Source organism: Cyanistes caeruleus, chromosome 15 (genome assembly GCF_971803275.1).
Source record: "Cyanistes caeruleus chromosome 15, bCyaCae1.hap1.1, whole genome shotgun sequence".
In the NCBI taxonomy this organism is placed as follows: Eukaryota; Metazoa; Chordata; class Aves; order Passeriformes; family Paridae; genus Cyanistes; species Cyanistes caeruleus.
In genome coordinates, this window is record NC_141715.1 from 10705806 (window position 1) to 10732354 (window position 26549).

At 40.6% G+C, this 26549-nt stretch overlaps 1 protein-coding gene across 9 annotated transcripts in view; it reads right to left on the reverse strand.

Moving 5' to 3' along the window:
• Window positions 1-586: 586 nt before the first annotated feature.
• Window positions 587-26549, reverse strand: part of P4HA2 (prolyl 4-hydroxylase subunit alpha 2) — a 54745-nt gene continuing 28782 nt past the window's right edge. The window contains exons 1-16 of one of the 9 annotated variants that reach the window (XM_086851958.1): window positions 26151-26237; window positions 24975-25077; window positions 19284-19383; window positions 17521-17617; window positions 16274-16425; window positions 14691-14828; window positions 13620-13859; window positions 12879-13090; window positions 11925-12101; window positions 8370-8440; window positions 8040-8139; window positions 7121-7174; window positions 4543-4608; window positions 2343-2411; window positions 1836-1932; window positions 587-1092 (exon numbers count right to left, since the gene is read on the reverse strand). In XM_086851958.1, coding sequence (XP_086708084.1) covers window positions 1022-1092; window positions 1836-1932; window positions 2343-2411; window positions 4543-4608; window positions 7121-7174; window positions 8040-8139; window positions 8370-8440; window positions 11925-12101; window positions 12879-13090; window positions 13620-13859; window positions 14691-14828; window positions 16274-16425; window positions 17521-17617; window positions 19284-19365 — 1626 coding nt within the window. In that variant the 5' untranslated portion in view covers window positions 19366-19383; window positions 24975-25077; window positions 26151-26237 and the 3' untranslated portion in view covers window positions 587-1021. Of the gene's footprint in view, window positions 1093-1835; window positions 1933-2342; window positions 2412-4542; window positions 4609-4676; window positions 4737-7120; window positions 7175-8039; window positions 8140-8369; window positions 8441-11924; window positions 12102-12878; window positions 13091-13619; window positions 13860-14690; window positions 14829-16273; window positions 16426-17520; window positions 17618-19283; window positions 19384-24974; window positions 25078-25776; window positions 26238-26549 lie in introns of those variants that run through there. The other 8 variants (XM_086851960.1, XM_023936138.2, XM_023936139.2 and 5 more) reach the window with 8 other exon arrangements.

The window sequence follows — 26549 nt, forward strand, 5'->3', positions numbered from 1 at the left end:
ACAGCTTCTCTGCTCCCAGGACACATTATAGTTTCAATACACAAATTACACCTTTTCAGTTTCATTAGAAGAATGTTGTGTACTGGAGTTTTAGAACACTGTCCAGAACTGTCACATCACAGCTGTTCTGTAGCTGAATAAGATAAATCCGGTCATAACATATATCAAATTTGGCTAGCCTGCTTCATTCCAGCAAACAGAAGTCCCTGGACAAGGCAAGGATAGCTTGGATTCAAACCTATACAGGGGACCACAGCCAATGCCACTGAACCTTAAATGCAGGCATATCACTGGTCAGGGAGCTGGGTGGTGCTGAGACCTCAACCAAGCAATTGTCCAGTTGCAGAAAACTTGAACCCCCCATATAAGAGATTTCCAAACAATAAAACAGGCTGTTTGTCACATGATCTCCATGACTCGGGTCACGAATCTGTCTCCAGCCTCTGACTGCACGTTACACAAAACCAGGATGTACTTCCTACAGGAAAAGGGCAACAAGGCAACAGACCTTCAGCAGAAAAAGTAAAGGCCCACTGTTCCCTAAGACCAAACATTGATGCACCAATCAAGGACTCCAAACAGAGAATCACTTTATGGAAAAAAGATTTATTTTTGCTTTAGAACTTGTGATCCATAGAAATACAGTAAAATCAACATGTACACATTTTTTTTTAAAAAACAACTTTGGTTCAAAGAAATATATAACATCTAAATCGTCTGAGATTCAAAAGGCACAGGACCAAGCACCCAAACAACAGAATTGCTCACAGCACTAATTGTACCACTGCTACTGTAGGGAGGGAGGCTGTAGGGAGGAAGGCAGGGAAAACGTGGAAATAACTGAAACACAAGGATGTGTACAATGTCATTTACTTTCTTTCACAGGTGTAACATTTTATTGTTTTTTTGTTGTAAAGTGCCAGGATTCTTGGAGAAAAAGATGGATCATTTCTTAGAAATGAACTGGAACAAACAACAGTAGAAAAGGAGACAGAAACGAAGGTCTGCAGAAGGCTGGAATTCAGTCAACCTCTGTTCTCCCACAAGGTCTTAAGAATTCATTTCCTCTTTCATGAAACCATTTGTTTGAAACTGTGGAAATAGGGAACTGGAATTAGTTATCACTACATACCCAGTGTGGGTATCATCACAACCTAGATGGATACTTGAGATAAAATCTCTCAGTTTGGGGATCCATGCTTATACTTCTCTACTCACCCAAGGGAAGATACATAGAAAGATGCAAAAGGCTGTGGAAAAGGGGATCTTCCCCAATGCACAATTCTGGAGCCAACACTAACAGAACAGTGTATTCTGGGGCTTGTGTCACAGACAGTCAGCATGCTCTGGCACTCCAGGGGAATACCTTGGAGGCTAGGGGATATAGGCATGGGAATAGATGATACAAAGCTTGAGAGAAATGTTCAGCCAGAAGCCAAAATTCCTAATGTCCAGACACTACCATTTACCTTACAAGGAGCTCTCATCCTTTTGCAGCTAGAACTATGGACAGATCTTGGTAGGAATAAACCTGATTCTAGCCAAATGATAATTCAAGTCATTCTGATGCTGATACATTACACAAACCCAGTGACAGTCTTAAACTTTGTGGTGCCATTGACACAAAAACTCACTTAAAAAGCTATAGCTGTACAATGCAGCTGCTTAATACTTCATGAAATCAACAGCAGGAAATTTCATTATGGCCAAATGACTCCAGTAGTAGAAATAGCAACACCCAGGTTATTATATGCTTTTGTAAGAGGTCAATATATCCCCAGCTTTACATACATGAGCCTGCCTTCAGGTTTTGTTTCTAAAGAAGTATTACTTACCCCATTTACACCCTACTAGTACTGGACAAGCTGCATGTCTTGTTCTATAATCTCCCTCACCACTTCTGAAGAGATTGTACCAAAACACTGCTGTTCCCTGAAAAGTGAGATCAGAGCTGGATTAGTCAGAACCTAGGCAACATAAGCAGGTTAAAGTAAGGGGGAGGATGCCTACGGATTCAGCTGCAGGCAGCTGAAAGCACTTGAACAGGTCACTATTGAGAGCACGTGAAAAACTTAGTCCTGTTCTAGCTCAGCCATGTTCAGAGCACAGAGGAATTCTACTGAGCACAAGTTTACTTTGTTAAAAACAGCTGTTCAGAGAAATAGTTCACTTCATCCATTACCAACAAAGGGAGATGCCCTGTAGTCTGCAATATCAATATCTACAGCTGCAATGAAGTGCACTTGTCACATCAACTGACTTTTACATGGACTGTGCTGAGGGACTGACAGTAAGTGGAGAGAGAAGGAATATACCCAAACACATACACCACAAGACTTTACCTTCTTTGGCCATATTGCTGCCCCAAAATCTGGGAAAACTGTAGCTCCTCCAGCTTCTACATCACTCATCTGAGAAAACAAAGTCCACAAACTGTACATTTACAAGGCTTTTCATACAGTCCCACAAGCTAAAGTGTCCCAAGATCTAAGATTTCCACTTGCACCTCTACAAGTGGCTTTGATAAGGAGGGTGCACTTCAGCTCAAACTGTAGAAGAACCAGTACCTGCTGTTGAAGGATTTTACCTCAGCTGAAGGCTTTTGTCCAGATTATGTATATCTAGAGATATATTCCCTAGATAATGTATCCTCCTCTACTTCAAACAGCCACCAGAAGTTGTGTACTTGCAATGTTAATAAGTTAATACTCTAGAACAAGACAGAACTTCAGAGTAAGCTGGTTTCAAGCATTTCACTCCACTTTATCATCCAATTAGGAAAACAAGTGTCTGTTAAACCAGGTATTTCCTCAAAATTGAAACCATGCCTTTGGAACTCATTTTCATAATTTAGTTTATGCATCTTGGTCAATCACTTCAAAAACTACACAAACTATTAGAAAGCCTCTCTTTCTGCAGTGTTTCTATGCTTTTCACCAGCGGTCTTACACAATTGCAAATGCATTAGGCAGCTGAAGCTTCAACAGCTACAGTTATGTGTCTCCAAGCAAAATCATGTATCTTTATTCTTTGCCCTACTACACTGGAATTAATTTAGCCCTACTGTATGCATCAGTAACAGATTTATTGTAAATTCTAGACTTGACTCAAAACCCACCGACGTTCCTGGAAACGCTCCCATCAAAAATAGAATTCAGTAAGCTCACTGAATTCAGTAAGCTTTGGGTCAGATTCTAATTAAAAGAAACAAGTTAGTCAGATCTAGCTCCCACAAATTTTAAAACTATTATTAATACACTCCCCAAGTCCCCACAATCCCTATTGTAACTTGGATTTCTGTCTAAAGCAGATTTTATTACCACTCTGGTGTCCTCCTGCTTCATACAATAAAAGGGCATCAGATACCACAGGTGCACAGGCTTTTGCCCCTTCCACCTAGAAAGTGTGTGCATGCAGCCTTGCAAGTTAGTACACATCTTAGCCACACAACTATTGTTTTTAGTAAGGGTGCTGGTAAATGTATGATGTGTTATGTGTTCTACATCAAACAAACAAGGGCAAATTGCCTTTCACCATTTACAACTGGCAGAGATGTGTATTGCTCCTTCTAAATAAAAGCTCATCCAAAATTCTGAGAAGTAAACAAAATAAAGATTGACTTGATTTAAAATTAAAATCCCCTTGCAGAAAAATATTTTACAGCTACCAATCTTACTCCAACTCTTGTTTTGAAGATTGTAGCCCTCCTCTCTGTATCAAGTAAGTGTTTCTGGTACTGTTTTGAGCTGCATTTCACTCTCAAAATACGATGTCAGCCATCAAATTTAAAATTCTGTGACAAAATATTTAAGCTATTAAAATATTTAAGCACTCAAATCTTAAAAATAGAAGATGAGATGTTCCTAAAGATATAGTGGGTATAGGCTGATAGATTAAATAGTGTCACAAGACTACTGTGACAACAAGGCCATTATTCCCAGTGGCAGGTATGTTTAGGATTCCAGTGTATATTGTCTGTGGTCTGTATAATGCATGCACCTAACATATCTTTCAGATCTGCACTTGTAACTTGGTTGCACCACGTTTATCAGCTCTGCCTCCTTCCATTTGTTGAAGCAGCAGCTGTGCTAAGCAACTGAGCAACTCTGGCTTTGAGCTGAGGAAGAGGATGACAGACCACAACATTGTGTGCTGTAAAACAGTGGTGGAAAAATATGTCTGTCTCACATTAAGTGGCTGATAGTCAAGTTCTCCAAAAGCATACCACATGAGTACCCCAAGTTATTTCCCTCTGAGAAATAAGCCAAAGTTTCCTCTCCCCCCTGTGGAATCCAATTAAGTAAAAGATTCCACAGCAGAGTGGCCAAAAGGAGAAGATGGGTCTTGTATTCAAATTTTCTGTTTTGAGGTTAAATACCACCAAAATTCTATCAATTGAGATAGAACAACACCTGATGCTTGAAAGAATAATGAAATCCCTACTGCCAGATGTCAGGAAATCTCTACAAATAACCAAATACACAAGCTGTAAAAAGATGTTGCCAAAGTTACACTCAATGCATAAAGGATCATCATACTTACATAGTTTAAAAAAGTGGCCACACGATTTCCAGTCCCTAACCGCTTGAAAGCATTTGGCTCATCTTTCTATAAAATTAAATGAGAATAACTGAAAATTTCAAGTTCCCAGACAGTAGACAGACAGAGGTACTTACATAGTTAAGAAACGTCGCTAGCCTATTTCCTTCCAATTTGAGTGTGCTGTCAAAGGGTCGCTGCAACAGACAACAACTTTAACCCGGGTTCCAAACAGGCTCTCACCAGAGCTACCTACGTGCAGCTCTGCAGAGACCCTCAAGCCTAATTTAAAGCCTTGGGACAGAAAGGGGACAACTGACACAGGGGAACATTAAAGCAATCACAGGTTGTAGCCAGGGTGCACAGCTGCATGCACAGAGCACTTGGATGCAATGAGGTGAAGTTGCACTGAACAATTCTGAAGGGAGAATAGGAGCAATGCTTTCAGGGCCTGTGGCACAGATGTTATCCAAGTAAGGTCAACAACAAGCCATTGTTGTTCTGGGCACTGATCCAAAGTCAACAACTGACACGAATACAAAAAACCTAATTTTCAGTGGGCTTTAGCTAACAGATTCTTGTAGCAACTCAAAGAAATACAGTCATGAGAAGAGCAAATGCATATTTTGACAGCAGATAAAACTATCAAGTAGTTTCAGGTGGTTGCCTATCTAGGACTAAAGGCCACATCAAAAAGATCAAATTATCTTTAGTCTGTAAAAAACAGTGAGTTTCATTTTTTGAAGCTGAGATCACACTGGTGTCAGGGCAGAAGCACAAAGAACATCTCGAACACCAGTGTCTTTCTTGCCTTCAAAAAAATGAAATTAGAAATTTTTATTTACATTGCTGATAGTCAGGAGGTCATTCCAGTCAGGAGACATCAAGGTGCATTTTTACACACAAAAGCAAGAATGTTCAACATATAAAGAAAACAATAAATCAGTACTGAAAAACACTAACAACAAGGAAAATCACAGTGACCACGTCTAAGATTTCATAGTTCAATATGCTTAGAGCATGTTTTAATGAACAAGTGGTCTTTCCTGAAATGTGCTCATAAAAACCCCAAGACTTGCATATGCAAATCCAATCCAAAAAAGCCAACATAAGAATACTGAGATAGAGGGAATTTCCTGGTTACTGCCACTGCTGTGAAACCCAGGTCCAACCATGAACTTCTGAACTTCAACAGCAAAAATCTACCTTGAACAAGCAATAAAACCTCCAAGTTGTAATAGGCAGCTACTGAAGTGCCTCTATTTGAGAACTGCAAGGGAACAAAAAGCTGATCAGAAGCTGCAGAGACACAGCAGCACCTCTACACAGCAGCAGCAGCACTCAACACAAAGTCTGTGATGCACAGAGAGCCTGCAGGACCAGACTGAAACTGTGGCAACCTCTGCAACTGCCTTGCCTCAACTGACAACTGCAGCCAAGGTTATGTTCCAAATGGGGCTCTGCTCCAGCTCCTAATCCAAAAGTAAAGTCCACAGTGGCCAATTTGATGCCAGAGGTCCTTGAGTTCAAAGGCTTTGAAGAGAATTTAAGAGCATTTGCTTAATTCAGGAAACTAAGCAGACTTGAAATTAAGAGGAAAATTCTCAGAATGGGCCACAGCTAGCAAATACAAGCTTCCATAGTGTTGAAGCTTGGAATTTCTTTATTTTTTAAACAGTGCTAGGTTGGATGACTTCAATTCTGCACTCAATTATTGGGTTGTGTACTCTGGCTGCAGCAATCCCTCTTACCAGGTAAAACCACTGGGACAATTTGAATTATGCCAGATTCCACTGAAATACCACAGAAACCAAGGCATCACATGGAATTTATATTTGAAGTTACCAGTCACCATATTTCTTCAGTATGCTTAGCACATCCATGAACTTGTTTAGGGTCATTATTAAGAATCTGCTCTTCTCCCACAGCAAACCAGGGCTGTTTTTTGCCAGGCAGAGCCCCCTAGTGCCTGATGAAGACTCAGTGCTACCATCTATACATCCACCTGTGTTGGAGCACTGCCCTGAACACCAACCCAGGGAACTCTTCTCAGACCCCAGTGCTGTAGCCACTCTCGGGGGGGTCTGCCAGAAGGGCTGTACAACCTGTGAGGATTTCCATGTTTACTTTTCAGGAGGAAGGTAGAAGGCTATCTTCTCCTCACTCAGCTCCTGCAAAATGCTTTAAAGCACCCAGCAAAGCAGGATTTGGACAACATCACCAAATTCAGAAGCCTAGTGGAACAAGGCAGACTCATAACCCAGAGCTTGCAGACCTCAGTTTACAAAAAAAAAAACCAACAATGCAAAGAGCACATTCAAGTACTGCATGACTCTTTTATTGTCCCTGTACTGTGTAAAGAATCAAGGTCCCAAAGGCAAGCAGGGAGATTTGTTCATTATTCTCTTGAACTTTCAGCATCAGAGAAGGCAGTACAAAGGCTTTTCAGAATTCATAATCCATCCATGCAACAGGGCTACATATTACATGCTCCAACAAGAAACATTTTCACAAGTTCTGTCAAACCAAACTGTTCCCTCCTCCCCATCCCACTAAGAAATAACTGCAAGTGTGATCTTACCCTAGAAAAATCAAAGTGTGGCTCATACTGCCCTCCCATTCCATAGTTGGCAACCTACAGCATGGAAGAAGGAAGCACATTAAGTATCTATTGAAGTGCAAGTGACTGCTGCAGAACAGCACTTGCTTTCAGAAATTCAAAGCATGCTCTGTGAAACAGCACTTTGTGGCAAGATTATTATCGTACACTTAATTTATTTTTGTATTGCCAGAACTGAGTTACACAGGTGAGAAACAACTTGAGTGCTTTTTCCCTTTTGTAGTTTGATGGTTTGTACTTATCACTACAACAGCCTGTTTAACATTCAGCAGCAATAGCTTCACCACAGCCTCGCTTCCTTCCTCTGAAGGAAAGGCAGATGAATGTGCAACTCTCTGCTGAGTCCAGCCTAGGAAACAGAACTGGACTCTGTGGATCATGTATGATCTGTCACATATAAATGCCTCTCCAGAATCACAGAAAATAAAAGCACCTCTTCACTCACTTTATGATCACATAACATGTTTTAGTTACTCTGAGGCTGTATTTAATGTGTCCCAGATCACTACACAATTACCCAGTTTCTATGGATAGCCTGTAATCAAGATTATTTCAATCAGGCTCTGAAAGAGGAATTCAAGGAGCATGGAGGAAGAGAAACAGCAAATGGGCAAACATACAGCTATCCTGGCAGTGTTGTACTACTGGAACTCTTCTCCCCAACACACACCCAGAGATCAGAATTCACATGAGACTATAGCAGGGCTACAGAAAATATTTGGGTCTTAGAAACACTGAACTAGGACAGAGAATAAGCTTTTGCAGACTTGAAAAATAAGCAGCAGGCATTTCCCTCAGAACAAACTGGTAAATCTCGGATTCCTGCAGGAAGTTATCTTACATTGTTCTGATATCTCCACCCTTGAGCCAGCACACCAACCTGCAAGAGCTCTGCTGTTTTCACTGTTAACCCTGTGATCTGCTGCATTCGCTGATTAACCTTGGCCACAACAGGATCATCATTTTCTTCCAACCATGAACTAAGGGAAGGAGAACAACACATTACTTTACAATACCAATCACCGCATCACATTTCCCAAGGCAGAAGGATTCCTCTACCCTTTGTCAGATGGCTAAAAGCTATTTTCCATGCATTTGTTGGGAAAGCTTTGGTTACATGCAAAGCAGTTCAAGTTTTCAAATATAGTAGGTAGCAAACAACAGCTGCTAAGCACAAAAACCTTAAAGCTCAACCCTTCTCTCTGCTTACCTCTTGGATACCCTGTAGCTAGCCACTGTAAGGACACCAGTGTTGGGATCACGTACTGTGGCTCGTGCCAGCTGTGCCAAAAAAATCCCAAGGGGGAAGAAACACATCAGCTACAGGATAGAAAATTTCTCACATCTTACCAAAAGCAACACCTGATTTGTCCAACTTCAATATCTCACTGGATGGAACAGCTTCAACCTAGAATATGATCTGATTTCATGCTAAAACAACACATGCAGAAACACACGTATAATCCATCACCTGCATTTGATCCTGGAAAAAGAGTCTGATGGACTGCACAAGCCATGATATTGATTAAATCCATGAGTTGCTTGCTGAACAGGTTTTGAAGGCACTTTTTTTAAACAGCTGGAGTCAATATTAGCGAGAAGGAACAACAATAAAAGTTAACATATGAAGTCCAAGTTCCTGGCGAAGAGAAAATCATTAGATAGTCCATGAATTTAATCAGCCTGATCCTCATGTGTACTAAAAACCCAACCTCAATCTCAGATGTAAAATAACAACTGAAAACTTTCACAGAACGATTTACAAATTATAGGACAAGCAAACCCCCAGTGGTAGAAAACTCCCAAGGACAACTCTCAACATTCCCATGCTCAAATTTTCCAGCTGAAAAATGCTTGGAACATCTAGCTCTGAGTCAGTTTGAGATGGCATTACACGATGAAGATAACTCTTCAAAAGCACAGCATGCCTACATATTTTAAACAGTGAATATCATCACATTTAGGTCATATCAGCATATCTGTAGGAAAAAAAAAATGTAACTTGGCAGGACTGATAAAAGTTTGCTGTGGTGTCAGAGTGACAGATGACTGCTAACAATACACCAGCTCACTTTGGTTTTCATTCTTGCAGCTGAGAACAAGAACTGGGACACTCCTTTCTTTGACTGTAAGCTTAGACCACATTTAAATTTAACTCCTGCCAACCATCCACAGTCTAAATCATACCTCTTTTCTTCCACCTAATTATAGGTCACAGAAAGCCCTTTTATTTGCATCTTCTTCAGAGAATGCGGTCATTATTTCCCTCACTTTTTCCTCAAATAAATCTCCAGCCAGCTTTACACTCCATGTCAGCTGTCTTGTCCCTATACAAGAGTTCTTGGCACAGCTGCTGCTGTAATTCTGACTCACTGTTATTTTGTTCCAAATTTTGTCTGTATAAATTGTAACAGAAGAGCAAGGCAGACTGAATGTTGTTCTTCAGTGGTACAGCGAAGCATAGCTTTGGGGATATATATTTCACTTCCCAGACTCTTCATTCTGCTGCCATTTTCAAGCTTGTATATGCTTGCTTGATTTCTGCAGCTAGCACAGGATCTAAATAAATCAGAACTCAAGTAAGTCTGACTGCTTTGATATTATTCCCTATCTGGTCCGATAAGCAGATTTCTTCATTTAAGACACACAAGCTACATCTCAGTTGGTATAAGCAACTGATAAATGTGAGGCTTCTTCTCTCAGGGTGGAGAAATCAGCCTTGTAAGAGGCATTTGCTTCCAAAAATCATTACAACACCCTTCATTGGTCAAAAGCTTCACTGACTGTTTCAGAGTCTATTTAGTTTAGCAAGCTCTTAATTATTATTTTCTTCTGAAATCTTCACTACTGAAACCCTGCAGCATGAGCTCAGGTATTTATGGCTCCCCACTTCATGCCATATTCTTGCTTGTTCAGACATTCCTGGCTTGCAGGTAACATTAGGAATTTTGGGAATATGGCTCTCATACTATGATAGCGGACCTGCCTCAATGCTATCCAAATCAATAGAGCTAAGAATTTTCTTGACCCTCCCATGACAGTTCTGATGGGTTGCCTGGAAAGCTAGATCTACTTTTTGGAAGTGGAACAACAGTGATTGCATTTTGCAAAACAAGAATAAAACAAAACTCAACTGCAGCTACTCCCAATCACATACATATGTTCTTTCTCTACAAGAAGTATTGGCAAGTGTGAACTGCAGAAAATGCTGAAGTGCTTGGACTCAAAAGTAAAAATTTTGTGCAAATGCATTTTAGCATAAACAAAATGGTCATCTTTCTGAGCCTAAAATAAAACTTCACAGTTCTGTCTGAAAGCTTCCATGATTATTAACTAAAATTTCCAAGCTAAAATTAAGCTGTATTTATTAAGGACCATCTCATCACAGGACTTAATTTTCCATTCTTTCAGTAGTATTGCAGAATTTAAAGTTATTCCTACAGCTGAGCTATATATAGGTTTAGAAAAAGCAAATTACAAGAAAATGGCTGCTTTATTTAAATTGACAGTTTTCATCTGAATCTTAAGGCTATAATATTTACCTACTCTTCTAAGGACTGACTGCAGTTCTACACTACACAGATTACATGAAAAACTCCTCTAACATTAGTAATATATGCAAAATTCAGAGACCAAGAATTAAGACTTTCCATAAAACCTTGAATAAAAAGGAAAACCCCAAAAAAAGGTGTCTTTAAAAAGTGCTTTATTTGATAAAATAGATTAAGTGATAAGCTTTATGTGAATATTTCCATTTTATCTGAAGCTCTTGAAGTTTTCTAGTATGATGTAATAGGAAAAGTTCTCCATTTAAAAAGAGGTGAGAATCCTCATTGAGACAGGAGTGTTCAGCCAATGCTTCCATAGCTGGCTTGTAGTCATAGAAGACCAGCTTTACAAACATCCCAAGATTAATGATCTTGGGAAGCATCAGTTTCTCACTCTAACTATTTATACTTACATTTAGAAATAAAAGAGTAAATCTTCACTGGAATTTTAGTACCATATTTCATAGCAATAACCTGAAGAGTGCTCAAATGAACCACTTCTCTAAAAGCAAAGATATGTTCAGTTTTACATTCTGCTCAGATCTGACAGAAAAACTAAGGGAGCATCTGCTACTATCACACTGCCAAACTACTTTTTGACAGAAAGGTGACAGGCAGGAAATTCCACCTCCAGAAAAAACGGAAAATTACTAGCTTTGCATGAGGTAGCTGCTTCTGTTATTGTGTGCAGAATCACCAGAACTCACACCATGAGCAACAGAGAACACCTATGGCTTAGCACAGCAGTGGATTCCAGAATACACAAACAAACCAAACAAACCCAAACCTCTAGGTGTTATTCTAGCACAATTTACCTTTTTTCCTTTCTACTTCTGTTGAGATTTGGGCTTTTTAAATTTCATTTAAGTTTGGCTCCAGTTCAAAAGGCACACTTAAGGCATATTGAACACCTATTATTACTTTAATTCAGCCATTTACATTTTCAAGTCTAGTCTCTAATTTTATAAAGCTTTCTAAGCCATTTACTAAGAACTTCGCATAATTAATTGCAACAAGGTATAAACACCTCTGGGAGCCTGGGCTTTATGGTCCTACACCAACATCCAGTTTCAAAATTGTTCCCTTTAGGTTCACAGCTGCAGTGTATCATCTGTAGTATGAAACTAGATCTTTCTAATCCTTTGCCTAGTCCTTGCTAACAGAGACTGAAGCATGGAAATAGCAGTCATTAGTGAGATAGGAAAAGGGAAACTTACCTTTGGCTTAGCTAGTTGTTTAATTTTCTCAATTTCTTCATCAGAAAGGACATTATAGTATCGCACAATATGAGGACTGTCCCACTCATCTTCTTCTTTAAAGGGAGCTATGAGTAGATGAGGGTTTCTGTTTCCATCATGGTACCTACAAAACAGCCTTTTTTGTCTTCGAGGTGTCTGAAACAAAATTTCAAACAAAGCACTGTTTGCTCAAACACTTTTCTTGAACTTCAAACAGGCAAGACAAGAAGATGAGCTTTACTCCACACATACTGTAAAAAAGCCACCAGGTGACCAGAGGATACAAGAGGTAAACAAGAGTGATTCTGCAATTTACTGCAATTAGAAATAAGATATCCTGTTCCAAATACCACTGAGCAGCCTCTGAAACACTAATATTTCAGGGAATTAAATCATCAGAGTTTACAGATTAAGATTTACACAAACAGGGAGCTGTAAAAAAAAAGCCTGGTTCTTATAATTAAGACTATACAGATGAAATAAATTGGTTGTTTTCCCTGGACTAACAATTGAAGCCATGTTTGTTGAGAGGTACTGGAAATCACTTGGTCAAATAGTCACTCCAGAAGAACATGTCTAAGACGCAAAAGAGAAGGGATAATGTGATTCCCTGAGTGTGGTAAAGCATAATCAGCTCTCAGGGGAAAAAACCTCCTTTCATATCTGTACAGCTGATTTTGAAAAAGCTGAGTAGACAGACTGAGGAGAATCAATTTTCAACAACCCTTAAGAGGTACAGCTAAGAGTAGTTTGTGTTTAACAGCTGAAGATTCAGAAGCCAAGATAAAAGGTACAAATCTCAGCCTGGACAGAACCAAACTTCATTTTTTTTTTAAAAAAAAGAGCTTTACAGAAGAAAAAACAGAACATGTCCCACCAAGCTTGACCACCCTTAGGCAAAGGCAGCATAGTCAGGAAGTTCATGTCTCATACCATTTTCACCCCTTCACCTCTGCAAAGGGCCTCGTAGATATCACGCTCTGGCAAGTAATCAAGAGGCCTCTCATAGGTTCCACTTTGCACCATGGCTTCTGTAGTCGTCACAGTCTTGTTTGTGGACTTTTCTTTCTCCTTCTCCTCTCTTTCCTTCTCCAGCAGCTTCTCAAAGTACCGCAGATTACTGCCTGCTCTCTCATGAGTGCTGTCTTCATTGAGAGAAAAACAGACAGAAACAGTGATTTTTGCAAACTCAGGAACTGTTAGTACAAACAAGTCCCTGCATCAAGACAGCAACAATTCTTCCCTTTCTAAAGCATTATCAGGGAAACAAAGGCATTGGCTTCAGTCTGCACTGGAAAACAACACTGGGAAGTTTCTATCTTTGCAAAGGAGGGGTACACACAGGATACAAAAGAATCTGGAAAAATTTCTGGAAGAACTCATCAGAAAACTTGTACCCCAAGAAAAAGAACATAATTTTTTGTTCTTTACATTTTTTGTTCCTTACATTTCTCCTTTTCTCCCAACTTTTCTGACCAGTTCCACCCAACATGAGCAGGTCACCAGAGCTCATGAGTAGAGACCAAGGTAGCTTACCCAGGACCCACACTTATAATAAGTCTTCTGTCAGCATATCCTTTCCAGTCAGCTCACCAATGTGGATGGGCCAAGACTGCTCTCAGCTCAGCTGCTGGCAACACTCCCCAGCTAAAATAACGTGGTCTTTGTTCTTACCAAGGGATATCAGCCGTCTGGTGAGCTCCATGGCTCTGTGCAAATCCCCAAACTGGAAAACAGCATAGCTGAAATAATCTAAGATCTCTACTTTGCTGACTGTTGTATCCTCCCCTTCATCATGCTGTTTTAAGGCCTGCTCCATCCAGAGCACAGTGTGGTAATAGTCCCCATCATTGTAGGCTGTCTTCCCCATGCCATAGCAGTCACCAACTGTCAGGGAGGATCTATATTTTGTTCCTAAAAACAAAAAGATAGCTTTCAGCAAGCACACACAGAAGCACCTTTGCTTTAAATACATGGGACACATTGAGAAGTATCTGTAAATACATACTTTTATAATCCAAAAATGTTTCTAACAATGCTTTGACAATATTTTAAATTCAGTACTAAAGTGATCACAGTCAGAATTAAAGAGGAAACTCTGTCTTAATTTTATTCTAATTAATTCCTTTGGAAACAGAAGTTTAACAGAAGTTACAGTGGTAAGTTATTGTGTTTTCTGTTGTAGATGAAGGAAGAGCAGACTAACATCTTAATAGATTTCACCTAATCTACAGATTAACACTGTTAGATGATCAGAGAAGCCTGACGACATGCACAGCCAGCTTGTTTCTCTTTATTGTAAGCCTGTATTTGGGTATAAGTAAGCTGCTATTTATTTAAACAAATTGGGTGTCCAGTGGAGTGTGACTGCACTGAATTCCAGTTGATCCAGCTCAGAAGATGCACAGGTAAGACTTAAAAATTAAGAAGTTATTAATGGCCATTAATACTTATAATAACTAAAAACATTGTGTCAGCTCATCTACCCACACACCAACAAAGCCTATCCAGTTTGTAAACACCCTGTTGGTAGCCACCATAACCTGTTTCAGTAGAAGTCTCATGGGCAACAAACATTCAGCAGGACTCAGCTAATAATCAGACATCCCAGTATCTCTAGAAATTTCCTGAAACATCTCTGTGGCAAAACCAGTTAATCCTCAATTCATAAAGGATTTTTGGCAAGATTTTGAGGATGTTACCACTCCCTTCCTGTTAAAGCCAAGGAGACCTTGGTGCACTTACCTGGCAAGTTCCCTCGAGAGAGGGTCTCAGAATCCAGTTTGTAGGTGTCCTGCAGGCGCATCAGAGCCTTTGCTGCTCCAGTCTCATCTTCTTCAGTTGGAAAAAACTGACGCTGGATTGTAAGATTTGCAATAAAGCCTTCACAGTAAAAAGGAAAGATGTCACTTCCAAAGCTTGGATAAACATCAGTACAAGATTGACACAGAAGAGGAAACATCTGCTCTAGCTTGAATATTGAGTTTCAAATAATCCAGATTTAAAGTCTCTTATTAGGCCCAAAAGTTAAACACATTGTTTTCTGTCCCTTCTCAAGACATATGGCTCATGAGTAAAAAATAAAGGATAAATAGCTAAACTCCTCCATTTTCTTGTGCCACACAATGTGAACCTATTGTACAACGTGAATCTAATGATCTTCATTTTCCTGTAACGTCTCTTTCTGACATGAAAACTTAATAGCTTTCATCAGATCTCCAGAAATACCCACAGAGACAACTGATTTTAGGTTGTAGTACTGGTCAATGATCTTCAACTCTCTATTCCAACCTCTAAAGCCTTAAGAGCTTTTCAAATCTCAATTCCAAAGATCCTGATCCAGGATCTCCTCACTAGCATAGGACCTTACTCACTGAGAGAGTTAAGCCTGACAAGTAAAACCAAGTGATATTCAGAAATAAAATTAAATGCACTAGGTAGACATATCAGAGTTACACAGCAAGTTGGTTGGGCAGAAGAGGAAGCCATCAATTGAAGGCAAACAGCCCAACCATTTTCAGTCATACAGCAAGACAAACTGGAAAAAAGCCTTTAGAAAAAGAATTAGTGACAGATGTATCCAATAGGTTTCAATATTTTATTTCCATTTAGGATAACCATTCCAAAAGGCAGTAAAAGCCTTGCTTGGAAAATCTTTCAAGTACCTCAACTTTAGCATATGCACAGTACAAAGGGAAGGAACCACACAGTAACCATGTGGTGTTCTGCCTGAAAAACATAACCACCTCTCCCTCACTTTCCAAAAGTCCAGTAAAAATAAACCTCCATTTAAAAAAGGTATGCAAGCAAATTCAGGCAAACACTTGATAGAATGATGCAAACCCAAGGAGGATTAGTAATGGAAACCTTTGATTTAGAAGGATAGGTTTTGACAGACTACAGCATCTGCCAACTCTAATGCTGGGGCTGATACAAATTTTTCCACCAGTTCAATATGGGACTCATTTTGATTCTTAATTTTGTCTCTGATCAACATGGTTAAAAAAACAATCACAAGAGAAGCAACAGACTGGGAAGCAAATGAAGCAGTTTATATACAAGAGAACATAAAACTCAACAGTTACCACCACAGCTTTAAGCATATCCCATTCTCCCTTTTTCCCCCAAATAAAGTCTGAGTCTTGAATGAGATGTGTTTCAGTTGCAAATTTTGCAAGTTTCACTCACTTGGGTAATCAGTACACACAAGGCAAATCCCTGAGCTGCATTTTAAACAAACTTGGCAATAATATTTAAACCACAGGCAAGCTTGTGGTTTTCCAGAACACAAGGCTGCCTCCCAACAGCAGTTCCCTGTAACTCCTTACCATTTGCTGTATCCTGAAGAACCAGGTTTTCCAATTCCAGCCAGTCAGTATTCAAACGCTTCACAAGCTTATATGCATTGACAGGGTGTGCCAGATACCCCTCTGGATCAGAGGCTGATTTGCTGGTCAGTATATCCATTTTTTCAGCCCAGCTGAAACAAGAAGTGTGCACCTCAGCTTGAGAACAATTTATGAACGTATATCTTCCTTCTTAAATCATTCAAATTGCACATCTAGATCAAATTATTGCTGCTTTTACTGTCACAACTGGCTTTCAACCTTTCAAATTCACAAGGGTAAAGTGGAGGTTTTTCAATTCCAATAGTCTCTTTCAAAGGGAAAATATTTCCCTGCTTAGTATTTTAAGCCTAACTTCAGTAGGCATGCATCTCAGTTGTAGTGAGCCTTAAAAGTATCAGTTTATTATCAGACTGAACAAATATTCTTTTTACCAATACTTGAAGAGGATATAATTTTGCCTCCAAAGGGCAGCTTTTCAAGAAAAGACCCTTTTGTATACATGTGACCAGAATTTGTACCATTTCACTTGCCCATAGCTCTAATATCATCCTACACTCCCAAAGGAAGGTCAGGTTAACACAGACAGCTGCAAGTTCAGAAGTTCTTTGGAAAGCATGACTCCCTCTAGAGGCACCTGGCTCTTCTGAACCTGGACTTCATTTAGACTATCTTCCTGTCACACCCTAGTAAATATTGCTTTGGCTAGACAAGAATGAACCATCAGATGTGCTGCAGCCAGGTTGGCATCTGAAGAGAACAAGGGAGAAGAACTGTCCCTGAGGGCAAAGTCAACACAGGAAGGAACCCAGAGATTTGGTAAATGCCACTGGTATACTTGGCTCTTGTCATCAGCCCTGCTTACATGAAACAACAGGCAGCACAGAGCACTGGTACACAGAAGCATTCAGCTCTCATGGCAAGACTCCTGATGTGACTCTGATGTGGCCTCTCTACAGGAGTCCTGTGATGGTACAAGGACAGGGCAAAGTGGGGAGAGTCCACCAGAGAACCATTTCTAAAGAAGCAAATTCTAAGTGATATGTGAAGCAGGGACCCTTGTAGGTTAATGGTAATAAATTAAAACAAGTTAGTACCTATCCTCTCCCTGTGATTATCTACTGAGGAAATACCAACAATTTTTAGCATCAGAGAGTGGTGAGAAAGGTGGGGTGCGATTGAACACAAATGAGCCATTTTGTCACCCTTCATTACACAATCTCCCCTACCTTTTAATCTGAGACAGCTTTTTCTCTTCTGCTCGGATATATTCCTGTAAAGACTGTACCAAGTCCCTCTCTGCATAAATCAGGTCTGTCATTTGACCTAAAAAGAATAGGAGCAAATATTCATCAGACCTAAAAAAGTAACATTCCCAAGTGCAGAGAAGACAAACCTTAAATGCCCCAAGGCTATTAAAACCATCACAAACAGACAAATTAAGGGTGCACACTTCAGTGCCTGTAAACCACAAAAGCTGTTAGACCCATAGGTCTGGCATTCAAATGCTTCAAGAGGCTTTTAAAGCCCAACTTCAACAGTTCACCTTAGCTTTGCTCTGATCCTTCCTCTGCCTCTGAATTACTTTCAGTGTTACAAGTGAATGCAAGACAATTAAAAGTGTTTGACACTCATACAGCTATGGAGATAAAGCGGCAAAAAATCCAAATGGTTGCCAAAGCATCTGTTTTACATATGGATACAGATTAGATCAAACTAACAAATTATTAGCATAATCACTGGCATCATTTAAAGTTACAGCTTTAAAACATGATAACTGTGGAAACAACCTAACATTACACCAAGAGGAATTTCAGACTAATGTCCAGAGACACTCTCACACTCTCCTGATTAGTATTAGAGGAAATTGCCAACGTGTCAGTCCTAATTGCTATGACAAACTTGGCCTTTCAAAGCCCAAACTGAAAGAGCATGATGAGATTCATTAATGCAACCACAGCTCCAGCATTCCAAAGTTACTATGAATGAGGCATGATTAAGCAGATAGAAGGCAGCAGGATGTGCTATTTTCAGAGTTAGGAAAGGTTCAGAAATAGGTAAGTGTAAACAAAGTGATTCTTCATGGAAGCTTTGTATAAAATGCTACTTAGAAGAATCAGAAGCAAATAATACACATGTAGTTAAATATTGTTCAGCCAGCCACAGGGCATGTGAGGAGGTTGGAAGTAGGACTCCAGCTGAGCAGTTCCACACAGTGGTGCAGAACAACACACAAGGACCTCTGCGCTTTGACATTCAGAAACAGCTCCACTGACTCAAAGGACATTCTGGAGAACAGCCAGTGGTAGTTAATCAGCCTCTAATACCCTTATGAAGGGGAAGTCCCCAAACTGCTTGACAGGAAAACATGAGACCAATTAATAGCCAAAAACTCTGTGCTTATTTGAAGCTCTACCAAAATCATACATGGCTGTATCCTCTTAGAACTCAGGAACTAAATTGTCATAAAAATCAGGTTATTATACAGATTTGTTAAAATGCAAATTCTTTAGGATTTACTCAGGCCTAGCAAAACACACAATTGTAAGGGAGTTACTGGTTTTTCCTTCTGACACCTAACTCCCAACTTTTTGAGAAGACAGATTTCAGGTGCTGTGAAAAAAAAAACCAACAGCTTCACATATTTACCACTTAAATTATTTTCATAACTCCAATTCAGGATTAAGATTTTTAGCATAAGGTGCTGTGTTCTGTTCAAGGTGACAACAGATGCACAAATCCTAAGGGAACACAGGCCCCATCTTACTTTACTGACAGAGGCCCCAGAGAAACTTGAATCATGTTGGTCAGTGTTCTAAGTCAACCAACTGCAAACAAATGGCACCAATGCTGCAGAAGAGCAGCTTTTCCTGACAGAGATAGTGCTGGTCAGGGCCCCATGAAGAAAGCCATATGCTTCAGATGATAACTTTAATAGTTCTAGCAATCACAATAACAGCATCACAACATCATGCACTGAGTCCTTCCACACCTATGGAGGTAAAGAACTCTGCTTCTGTGTGCCAGATTAGGACAACACAAGGGAAGAACATCAACTGCAGCCAGGGTTTCATCTTCCAGGTACCTCAAACCTGTAAAAAATTAAAAAGAAAAGGAGAAATAAGAATAATTAACTTATTTGTGATAAACAAGCCAAAGCATTAATCTTTACCTTCAGTCATTTTACCCTCATGAAAATTATTTAGACTCTCTGAATTTTAATTAGTAAAGCTTGAAAAAACTCTTCTTCAACACTAGGAGCTATTACTTGACAGTCTCAAATGCTTTCTTGCATACTCTTTGAGATTTACATGGAAGACACTGGAAAGTCCACATAAGAAAAGTAAAGGAAACAATATGTTGTCCGCTGAGACAGTGAGAACAAACTCTATTGCAAGAGCAGCTGAGCACCTTCCATGTCAGACATAACTGGAGCTGGAAAATATGAGACCCACAAAATTGTATTAGAGTCCAGTAATAATAATAAAAGTCTAAATTAAATGGATTTATAGCATTCTGTGAAACTCGGTTATGTAAAAACTGTCTAGAAACACAAACAGTAAGAAAGCCAAATAGAGAACATTTTGTAACATGGAAGTGGCAGCAACGGTTGGAAAAGTTAAAAGAGAAATTTCTAGCTCTGCTTATTCAAGATGCATTATCTCAGCATATTGGCCTCTGGGCACAGCCCTTATAATTTCTGTATTTCAAAGGCTGTGCCAGTTTAGAAGCCCAGCCCCAGAGATGGATGTTGAAAGCAGATTGTTCCACTTCCAAAAGCACAGCCTAAGGGGTATGGGAGGAAAGCCAGTCTGAACAGATGGGGTCAAGTGAAGCAAAGGATGCAAGGGGCATACAGAAGAGCCTCCTGGGAGGTCTGATGACCAGAACACCTTCTCCAGGGGACCTGTGAGCACTGCACTTAGATCAGTCCACAGCTCACTCCAGAGCTGCCTGTCCACCAAGCAGGAACAGCCACCAAGGTCAACCTCATGTAGGAGCATTGAGGCTCAAACATGGAGCTCTTGGCACATCCTTGAAGTGTCAAAAGGGAGGTGACAACTCTTCACCTCAACTACAGAAGCACTTACTACTTTTTCCTACTCAATGTAACTGGGAAAACTGGTGGCTCAAAATTACCATGTGTGACCCAGTAACTCCAAACACAGTAAAAATGCATCTGTTGGGGGCAAAATTGAATCAACCTGAGAAAGGGGAATGGAGAGGGGAAAAGGAAAGGAAAATATATGGAATGTCTTGAAATTTCAAGCAATGCAACAAACAGGAAGGAATCAAGATATAATTCTGCAATAACTCTAACTTGTTCCCTTGGGCTCCACACATTTGCCTCCACAAGATGAAATATCCATGAAAGATAAAGTGGATATTGCCCTTTCTTTCTCCATTTTCAAGCCCACAGCACAATTGAAGCTGTCACCCTCAGCTGGGCTCACCAGTGCCACAGACACAAACATCAAACACATCCTTCAGTGATACCTACATCGCTAAAAACATTAGAAATAGCTCTGTCCTCTGTTGTGTATTATCACATGGCAAGATGATTAGTTTTAAATTGTTCTTTTGATTGCTTTACAAGACTACACAAGGAATCATTTACCACAAGAGTATGCAAGCACAAGTAAGCAGGAAAACGTCTCGCAGTATCATAAAAAGTCTTCTTTCCTTCTTCTGTTTCTCACCCTTCTGCAAACCACATATTCCCAAACTGCTTATTTAAGTTAGTTAAGAACTAGTAAATGGGTAATCTGAGAAATGCGTAAAGCTGAGTGAATAGTGCCATGGAGAGGTCTGCCAATATCACAAGCCACAATAAGTGATGTAGCAGAAAGCCCAGCAAGTCAAACACACTCGGGAAGTACATTAATTTGAATACATTAAGCCTCATCTGTCCATCTGAATAGTCTGCCATCATTTAATGGAGTGGTTTTTTGGATGCACAACATAAAGTCTGGGAGAACAATTACAAGTGAATACTTCAGTTAAAAAACACAACTCTACATTCTCCTGCACCTCCTCATCATGTTCTCTCATGGCTGAGGATATCTGCCAAGAAGCACACCTACTGCAGCTAGCAGCTTGTCTTTACAGCAGATCTTCAACAGCTTTACCATCCTACTCAATTTTACTTGAGTCAATAAACAGAGACCTCAGTCAAAAGAGAAAGCAGCTCTTGCTCAAACAAGGACACCTGGCTGCAGGGTTTGCAGATTGTTTGTACACATTCTTTACACAGCTGTTACTGGGAAAACCAGCACAAATAATGAATTACAGGAGGCTGAATATCCACAGTCTTGGCCGGCAGGAGTGTGTGTGCACAGCCACATGTATGTGTGCTCACCCCACTCCAGCTAAGCAATCTTGCTAACAAAGAAGGCAAGAGGGGCAGAAGGGGCATGAGTAGCTCATGCCTCAATAAGAGAGACAAATGTTTGTAAAGCCAGTCTTTTTTATTCAAACAGAAATGCCTGACAACAAAGTGTAGGATAAATCACACCTATATTTCTGGCTTTTTCTTTTGTGGGCTTTTTCGGGAGGGAGAGGGTGTTTCTTGTTTTTTTTACTTCTTTACAGTATAAAACCTCAATGAATCATTATTCCCTATGGAAAGGGTGCTGTCAGGCTCAGAGAACACTGGCAGAAAGAAAAAGGGTTCTAGACAAAGTACACAAGGATGGAATTTTTCTCCACAGGTTAGACTGAATTCTTTATTAAATAAGCTTTCTAAAAACCTCATAATCAACAAGATACAAAAATGGAGACCTGTTAAAGGGAAGCTGGTTGCACATCTACCATGGTTCTCAGTTCCTCACTCACTCTGAATTTCATATCCAGTCACAAGGGGACACAGGCCAGATCCCAGCCAAAAGGGAAGACTTTTCTCAGGTCAGAAGATGAAACAAATACCTAAGACTCATCTAGTGCCTTTAGGATTAAACTTCTGAACAAACTGACATGATACAGTCTCCTTTATTCACCATAGTACAAGAGTACTCCACCAGCCTGACAACCTACGTAAAAACAGGGACAAAAAAAGCAAGTCCTTCATCCAGCTCCAAATTTGCACAGATATGCAGAAAAATTTAATTAAGCGAAACCAACATAAGACCAGCCTGTACAACATAAAGAATACAAGTCATACCCTTTATTGTGGTTAATTGGACCGGAGTGTTACTTATATGTGAACACTTCTTTTGATCACATGAACTCCAGAAAAAAAACCCCAGTGTTCTTCCACTCCACACTTAAAGGTGACAGTTAAAGCCTCCTTTGCTACAGGGCTTCTCTTGGGGAGGTGAGGAACTGGGGTGCTATGTAACTGCTCCAAGTAAAGTAACTTTTTTCCAAAGACAAGGTAGGGGAAAAATTTTTCAGAGCACACAGCAATGGTTTCTTCTAAGTAATTAAGGCAGAGTACTGCTCTCTGGTTTTGGTTCCATACTTACAGACAGAATTTACTGCAAAGGAATAAAGTTTGTGAGACAAAGTATCATAACCAGATACTGTCAACATCTGATTGAGATACCATTTTTCTGAGCTACTGAAATACAACATAGGAGCTGATGACAAGGGTTACAGTCTGTCTCCTTGTCTGTGCTTGCCTGTGCTGTTAAAGACACCTGGGAAATCACTCTGGAAACAGCCGCTTCCATATGTACCTACATTTAAATATCATGGTGAAATCCAACAAGCAAATCTCTAATTCAAGATCACCTCAGGCCACTGATGAGTTCTCAGTGCACACACAGTTGAGGTTCTGAAGTTTGGTTCATCCTCAAACAGCAGTTTGAGGCTGGACTGTTGGATGAAACAGGCCTGTTTGGGGCTCCTCCAAAGGCCACTGTTTTCCACCCTATCTTCTTACTTTCAGACACACTAAGCATTACTGAACTGGTGATGCAGATGGCTTCATCCCTTTCCCCTCCACAAACAGTGGAGCTTCAAAAGTAGACATTAAGTTGCTATCAGTACTGGTGGCTGTAGATAAGGTTAATGATATGTAAGTGGAAAATAGTATATAAAAAAAAATCTCTAAGGCTGCTTACTTATTAAGAGCCAAAAGACAGGCTTAATTTTAAACAGATTTTCAAGATGTTGCCAAGGAGGAGCCCCTCTCAATACCAACCAAGAAAAGCAGCCATAAAACTATCCACGTGTAACAGTATTTCAAGTCTTGCAGATTAGCCCAACACACAATAGCTGCTATAAAACTTTTTAAAAAATATTAAATACTAAGGAAAGAAAACCTATACCATTGGCTGAAGACTTTGAAACATCAGTAATTCAGAGCTGAAATTCATTATCCACATGAACTCAGATGCACCAGTGTTCAACCCAGCCCCTTCCTCCAGGGCACATTGGCTTTACTGCTCAAAGCAGCTTATGCCAACATCAGCACCTTTCTTTACAAAGTATTGTAATATGCATCTAAAAACAATTATAATCACCTAGGAAAAACACCAATATGATTGCCTTCTGTTTCTTAAGGCAAGCCAAAATGAGGAAAAGCTGCTGATTTGCAAGCATTAACAGGGACACAACACAATCACGCAAACCTGCTGGCATTTATTTTAACATTAAATAAATTATAACCACCTTAAAAGCCATAACCATCTTGATTGGCTCCCAGTGTATTTTTTTTTTAAGTTATAACAGAGAATGTTTCTTCAACACTCCAGTAGAGAACAAAACTGATGCAAGTCTAAGGCACAGCAAATCTACCTAAACCTTACTCCACAAGCTCTGCCTTTATAAAGCAGCCTGGATTCAAATTCTACAGTGTTGGTGAAGACAAAAAGACTCTGGGCTTTTTCCACTACAGCTTATTTTTTTTTAGCATTAGTATTTAGATTGCATTTTACTGGGCTAAGGCCATGACTTTAGTATATCATCATACTTAACATAACTTGACATAATTTTCCATTTGCTCATGTAAAGCATTAAAAATATCTTCCTGTTTGGAAATAAGAGGGGTTCTTTTCATATTGAAAGATCTACTGTCAGTGGACTGTTTTTTTCAATTAAATTTAATTAAAATCAGGCATTATCTCAGATGTTATCATTATCTCAGGGGTTCATTCTATTCTAACATCACCCTTGAACATGCTCCCTTCCACATTCCATTTTCTCATATCTATGACATATAGAAAATCATGCACAAAAATCAGAACTAGTCATAGGAAAAATATCTATGTTTACAGCTTGCTTCTTTGGAAGTTTGCCAATGCGCACAGCACGGAAATTATAAACAGATTGGATTCCTAACTTAAACCTCCAGTGAAAAATTTCTTACACTAACTGCTAAATGCTGCTCCCTCTGCTGTTATTCTCTCTGAAGAATGTAATTCCTGTACTGCTTCCCAATGTATGATTAGTCACATTAAAAAAATTATACTCCAAATATATATAAAAATAACAATAATATAAAATAATATAAAAATAATAAATATAAAATAATATAATAATATTAATAAATATAATAATACAAGTACAGATTAATAATTTATATTATGAAGTTTATAATCCCAAGAAATTATGTCAATAGCAAGAAGACACATTCTTGTCTGTTAGTGTCACAGTTGTGCCAATTTACCAGTGCAGAATGATGTTCTGCTTGTGAAATGAGAGTGGCAGTTATTGATTGCTATATATATTCACCACATACCTGTGGGATTATTTCCAAGTCCTTAATGTCAGAAAGATGAAGTATTACCCTGGTAAAGATGGACACAGTGGCCTTTCAGCTCTACTCCACCCTCACAGAGCACCTATAAAATTAAAAAGCAAGAGGTTTTGTTAAAAAATGTCTTCAGTGTAGCACTGCTATACTGCTGAGGAAGATGGATGATTATTGGCTAGAAACACTAAACACCACCAAGTCAGCCAGTCCCCAAAATAGTCCTTATTTACATGTCCTCTCTCCTCCTTGCTTCCAGGTTACAAGGACGCTCTTTGCTTCCAGAAATAGAATTACTCCTATCTAATCAAAGGCGTGTTTTGTCATTTTATGACATGCCAAGCTGCTGTGCTCCAGCTGAGCTGTGGCAACACTTAAGCAGTGCCTTCAGTTTTCCCATCAGCTGCTCTCTGCTGTCTCTGCACAGCCTTTTCCACCGAGGCTTAGGTCACTGCATCGTACAGGTCACACACAGCTGCCTGTGCTCTCCTGGCTTGTCCCCAGCTCAGCTGCACAACTGTGCAGAGACAGGCTTTTTTTGGGAAAAAAATCCTCCGAGTAAAGTAAAACGAGACGTGAGCAGAACAAGTGGGGTTTGGACACCTCTACAAAGCTTAAGTCATTGCTTGCTCTATGCTGAGCCTATGGCAGGCAGGGAACATGCACAGCCAGTTAGTTCAGAGTCAGCCGTCACTTAACCGGGAATGCCAGTCCCATCAAACCCAAGGAGCGCGGAGAAGGGAAGCAAGCTCTCCCACTGTGTTTGCGATGACACCTCTAACACGCTTACAAAGAGCTGCTGATGTCTGACGGTACCACCTCCCCTCCGTGCCACAGCGCCGTCCCCCAGAGCCCGGCCCGCCGGCAGCACCGAGGGGCTGCTGCTCGCCGAGCCGCCGCGGGCAGCTGCAGCGAGGGAGCCCCCCAGGACCCGCCGACCCCCGGCAGCCGAGCGAGGATCCCGGACGAGATTAAACCGCGGAGCGCCAGGGCTGAGCCGCCTTCAAGCCGCTAGCACACCGCGCCGCCGGGCAGCGCTCACGGCTCCCCCGCAGCGGGATCCCCGCGAGTCCCGGGGGGCTGCGGCAGTGGGCACAGCGCGGTGCGGACCGCCGCCGCTCTCAGCGCACACTACGGCTGTACCCTCAGCTCTGCCCCGCTCACCGTGCAGCCGCCGCTCCCGCCGCCCGTTCTAGAAGCGCCCCGGCCCTTCCAGGCACGCCCCCCGCCGGCCCCGCCCCCTGAGCCCCCGCCGGCCCCGCCCCCGAGCCCCACGCGCGGCCCCGCCCCCGCCGTAATGCCGCGAGTAGCGGCGCGGCCCGCCCGCCGCCCCGGCTGTGCTGAGGCCTCGCAGCGCCTGCTCCCCGGTGAACAGCGATCCACGGGGAGCTCAAACAGCCTTGGAACACCTGCTCCATCCCTGGAACAGCCAGCCTGGCTGGAACTTAACATTTGTTTAGGTGAATTTAGAAATTATCGCATCAGTATCAATGAGAGAAGCAAGCTGTCAGTCTGTGATGGCTTTAAAGATATTAGTACATTTTAGGGACTGTAACAACACTA